The 5,524-nt window shown below is 36.1% G+C and overlaps 1 protein-coding gene across 2 annotated transcripts; it reads right to left on the bottom strand.

The window, feature by feature from the left end:
* Positions 1–1,166: 1,166 nt before the first annotated feature.
* LOC108202566 (tonoplast dicarboxylate transporter) lies at positions 1,167–5,524 on the bottom strand. Of its 2 annotated transcripts, XM_064084384.1 has the most exons (7): positions 4,979–5,524; positions 2,926–3,403; positions 2,808–2,851; positions 2,616–2,711; positions 1,779–2,292; positions 1,389–1,483; positions 1,167–1,220 (listed from the first exon to the last, which is right to left on the bottom strand). In XM_064084384.1, exons 1-6 carry the CDS (start codon positions 5,375–5,377, stop codon positions 1,425–1,427), a joined length of 1,590 nt encoding a protein of 529 aa, XP_063940454.1. In that variant the 5' UTR covers positions 5,378–5,524; the 3' UTR covers positions 1,167–1,220; positions 1,389–1,424. The 2 variants fall into 2 exon arrangements, with proteins under 2 accessions (XP_063940454.1, XP_017226513.1); XM_017371024.2 differs by having other exon boundaries at positions 1,167–1,483; positions 4,979–5,523.

Here is a 5,524-nt window from a genome sequence, read left to right on the forward strand (position 1 = left end):
TAACTATCAAACACTAATATTAACGGATTGAAATGACCAAAACTCTAAAACACCTCAAACCTCTAACTTCCAAACACAGCCAATTGGTGTCCTAAATAAAATTAAATTTGAGTATTGTCATCAAAATAGTTAAATATTTGACTCAATTTTCTTTATATGAGTAATTGAATATGAGGTCCTACAATTATAATGTTTTAAAGTTTATTAGGATGAAATAGTTATCGGATAAAATTTGCATGTCTTATTATGAAAATAAAAAGCAATAAACATGTGATTAATATATTTTTTTGTATATTATATGTAGGGATAGACAACGAGGTCAGATCGGGTGGGGTATGACAAAAATCCATATCAAAATCCTAAAATTTTGTTCCTGATTTGAATCCGAAAAATACCTGAAAATGGATACCTAAACTCGGTCCAATGAATTTCGGATCAAATTCGGATATCCTCGAAAACTCGAAATTCAAAAATATTTATAATTATAAATATTGTTGGATCACAAGGGGCATATGAATTTTAGTGTTCAAACTTCAATCGTTATACCATAATTTCAGTTAGCTTTATCTACGATGAGATTGTTAAAAAATAGATATGATAGAGAATGAAACATTTCTTCATAAAATGGGATGTTTGAGCTAGCTGTATCTAAGGAGGATAGAGAAGGAATGTTTGAACGGATGAAATCATTAAATATTTAGCTGTATCATATTTCAAAATTTATTTCTTTCCCTGCATTTTCATTCACCCCAATCAAACACACCCTACAAGAAAAGCGGCTAACTTTGACCGCTAATTTTGGCCGTCGACTATTTTCGACTATTTTTGGTTGAAATAAATACAGTCGAAACAATTAAAGCGCGGGAAATTTGAAATTCGAGTTCCCAATCAAAATTTTAATTTGGACTAAAAATCGGGGGAGATTTAAATTTTTGGAAATTTTTTGACAGAAATTTAAATTTTCAAATTTTTGGTTAAGTTTCGAAATTTTAGCCACAAAAATCTTTCTGATAACTTCGAGCATTTTTTGTTGAAATATCAAGAATATTCGTTTGAATTTATTAATTTTGACCGTTTTTTATGTTCGATTCCGTTTGTTCCGACCGGTCCATTTCCAGTCAAAAAAAGGTAAATCCGACCACAAACGGTCCATTATATTATGCGGCTGAACAAAAAGAGCGTTTGATTTTATACATTGATTGGATAAGCTGAAACTCGAATATACATGCAGTGGCGGAGCGAGGTAGAGACCTCTGGGTGAATTTATATTACACTTAGAGAAAGAAGAAAGAACACAGTGTGATGATTGATTTTATACTTTCTATGATTTATTTGGATGGAAATTTTTAGAGTGCCCCCTCACGATGTATGTTCTGGCTCCGCCAATGTATACATGTACTTTATACATAAGGTACATAAGAAACTCAGGTACTAGATTTTCCAATGCTCCAATGCTTGCTATCAGTCCCGAAAACGAAAGCCCCTGCAGAAATACAAATGCGAGACGAAATTCAATTTACTAAAGTAAAACATAAAGTTTGCGTTAAAAAAACGGTTTCTATGATGTGATCATGAGCATGCTAAATACTAAATTTCATGAATTTGACTCATTTTGAGTGGATCCTATACTCTGCATATACAAAAATTATATCAATCAAAATAAACTAAATGCATAGAATTTAACGCTTAACATATGACCATGACACACACCAGATAAACTGTTAAAAAATTCATGTCGAAAAGATGGAAAGGATCGTGGATAACATAAAATTACATACCTAGGGTAGGCATCACAACAGATAACACCACAATTCCAGCAAATTTCAGCGGAATCCCGGTCTTGAGCATATCTTTGAGATCAATGTGTCCTGTGGTGAACCCTATTACATTCGAAGGAGTTCCTGTCGGAAGGAGGAAGGCAAGCTGTGCTCCTATTGAACCGGGAAGCATAAGGAGCAGTGGATGGACGTGCATTGTTTTTGCGATTTCTATCAGAAGCGGGAGAACTAGAGTTGTGGTAGCATTATTTGATGTGATGAACTCGGTCAGTGTTGCACATATGAGACAGACTGCAGGAGCCATGGCTAAGTAGGGAACTTGCTCTAAGAAATCTAAGGCTTTTGATAGTACGTTAGTGAGTCCACTTGTTTGGACTCCCTCGGCTAAGGCTAATCCGGCTCCTAGTAGTAATACAATACCCCATGGAAGTTTTTTGCATTTGTTCCAGTCCATTAGTTTCTCACCTGGTTGTTTCTTATTTGGAATTATGAACAGCAGAGTTGCCATCATAACCTATACAGATGAACCGTTGCTATGTATCAAAAACATTGTACAGCGAAAGGGGATTTCAGAGTTTAGTTAGCTTATCACCAGAAGGAATGCAGGAATGCAGGAATGCTTAATGCTCATCTTAATACTTATACTTGGGGAGGATGCGAGGCGTATCACTGACACTGAACTTAACCCGATATACAGTCATCAGTCTCATCCCTCTTATAGTGAACACTACTACTTAAATTGAGATGTTCTTGAATACATCAGTCTTTATTTCTAAATGATTAGTCTCAATATATTCATTTGAATTATGTGTTATTTTAAGATTTACGAATACTCACACTAACTGTTCCATCTCCTGCACGACCGTTAAACAGAGCACCCCATCCTGGAATGTCATCTGTTATACTCCTCGTCATCCACAGAAAAATCAAAATCTGAAAATAAAAAGACCCGTATATCATAAATGCACATAGATTTTTTTCTGATACTAAGAAGTTCACTTGCTACAAAATCACGTATTGTCACAGTACCGAAAATATGGTCAATATCATCTTCTCAGCAAAAGCCATTGGACCTGTGTACAAGTCATGAAACATCATTTTTATATAGCACCTACTCTCAAATTTGTAATTAAATTTGGGCACTTACCTAGCATATCAAGCTCCCTCTTCAAATGGGATTTATCAAGATAAGTAGAAAGAGTTGGACCTGAACCCTTTGGTACAAACCATAAGCAAAGAATGATCCACATAGCGAAGAAAATGAATAGAGCCAACGGGAACCCGAAAAGAATATAAGTGCTGAATGTAATAGGATCGGCTTCTGGAAAGTAACTTTTCCACATTCCAACCAATATCAGATTAACACCTGTCCCAGTGAGTGTGCTTATACCTCCAATTGTTGCAGAGTATATTACACCTAAAACGACAGCTTTGCAGAACTTGGTAGTTACAACGTCGGATCGTGGACCAGTTGGGAATCTCTGTAATATACCAGTTGCTACCGGCATCATCATTAAAGCTACTGCTGTGTTGTGCATCCACATGCTGATGAATGCTGTTGTGCCACATATTCCTAGCAGTAGTATTTGTGGGTTCAGTGGTTCCCCGCTGAATAATACTGTTATCTGCATAATGTGGTAGGAAAATGACACTTTAAACTTGCGGGCTCGAGTGTTATGATCAATTCAGGTTCAACAACTATCCGCGAACAAACATATCAATCAGGAAACACTAAATTCCTTTAGTTCGGGCCAATTTTTATTTACCTAAACTTTAGATAATTACTCAATACATTCCTCAACATGTTTTGGCGAACCTTTTTGACCCATTTATGTCTATTTTCATTTTTCATTGTGTAAATTAAAAGCGTAAAATATACTCCTTAAAAAAAAAACCAACGTAAAATAGACTTAATAATCAACTAAAATGTAATGCTATAGGTTCTTTAAGTCTTTTTGTACCCTATTAATTTGACATAGGACAGGTCCAAAATAGACGAAAATGGGCCAAAATGGTTCAAACTATTAAGTTCCAAACTTTTACTCAAGACGTTGCTTAAGAATTTTATTTAGGCCAATATATACAAGCGAAACTCCTCACCTAGAACCATACAAATGTGACTAATCTTAGCCCAGCTGAGTTCATGTGAAACTACCATACTGCATGTTATTAATTAGAAAGAACAATGCATACAAAGAACAGGAAGCTTCCTCCCCAGTTTCCAGCTCACTTAGGCCGACGACAAGCACATTCAATTACAAAGGACAAAATCTTTTCCTTTCTTTAGTAGCCGCGTTTAACTGCTAGAAACTCATGGGACGTAATCTTCATTTACCAAAAGTATTTCTCAAAAGATTATCACAAAATTTTCATCAGACAAAAATTTCACATTCGATCTGAGTTCCCGACTTACTATTGCTAAGAGCAGAGAGATATCCGCCAAGTTAAAACACACATTTTAAAAGCCTTTTTTACGCCATCAATCCGGTTTCAAGTCTATCTCAATGCGAATTTATCAATAAGAATATCATTTTACAAAAACTATGGTGCATATAATTTTCTCTAGGAAAGTGACACACCAGCTCTGTATAGTGATATATGAAAGTGGGTGGACAATAAACATCAGTACTATTTGACAAAGCAATCAGTTACTCAATTCAATCAGTGTGACACAAATTACACACTTTTTCTAGTGCCTTCGAATCATCACCGGAAATCTCCAAACTAGTAAAGAAATTAAATCCATTCACTAGTAAAATGCAACTATGCAAGTAATGCACATTAAACACATTTAACACCTTTATAAGCTGAAAAAAATCAATTTATGAGCTATATAGAGACGGAGGACCACATATGTAACGAAAGCATAACAATATGATTACTACTCCACATATGTAATGAAAGCATAACAATATGAGTAGTGGTACGTACCTCAAATTCTGTTCCCAAATTTTTTTTCCATGACTAATTTTAATTGGGTGATTGATGTAAATACATGGTTATCATTATTATTAGTGTGATCGTTAAACCAATCATACGTCGAAATATATTTAGGGAAAAAATTTGAAAACATTTTTTTGGATACCTGACATTTTCCTAACAATATATTTTGTAATGTTGTGAACATACAGTCTGTGTAGAACCCAAAACTAAAAAAACATATAGAAGAAATGGAATGAAGAGCTAGAGAGAGGACATACAGTTAAGGCCATTCTGCGGTGAATATTATAATGCTCAACAGCAAGAGCAAGAATAAAGCTCCCCAGCATAAGTGCAATAACATCATCCATATAAGCATGAGCAACCTCATCGGCCGTCAAGATTCCGAACACCGGAAAAAGAAACAACGGCGACATGGAAGTGATCGGCATCGGCACGGCCTCCGTCATCCACCAGGCGAACATCCATGCAAGCACAGCCAGCATGTTGCGGCTGCTGGGAGCATCAAGCTTGACAGTGAGGCAAATAAGGCCAGCCAGAAGAGGTCCTAAGAGTATGTAGAAGTTTTGGAGAGAGAGGAGAGATTTGGGAGAGATGGGTTGGTCGTGGAGAGGGAGGAGGGGAGATTTTTGGTCGTGATCAGGGGTGTCCCCGTTCATTTTTGGAGCGGAGGTGAGGGAGAGCTGGGACAGGGTATAGTGTTGTTCTAAGTTGATTATTATATGTACTTGAATTTTGATGGGAATTGTGGTGGAGTTTTTTTCCTTTTTTTTGTGAGGAAATATGGAGGATTTGGTAGGAGTCCT

The sequence above is a fragment of the Daucus carota genome, chromosome 9 (assembly GCF_001625215.2).
Source record: "Daucus carota subsp. sativus chromosome 9, DH1 v3.0, whole genome shotgun sequence".
Classification (NCBI taxonomy): Eukaryota; Viridiplantae; Streptophyta; class Magnoliopsida; order Apiales; family Apiaceae; genus Daucus; species Daucus carota.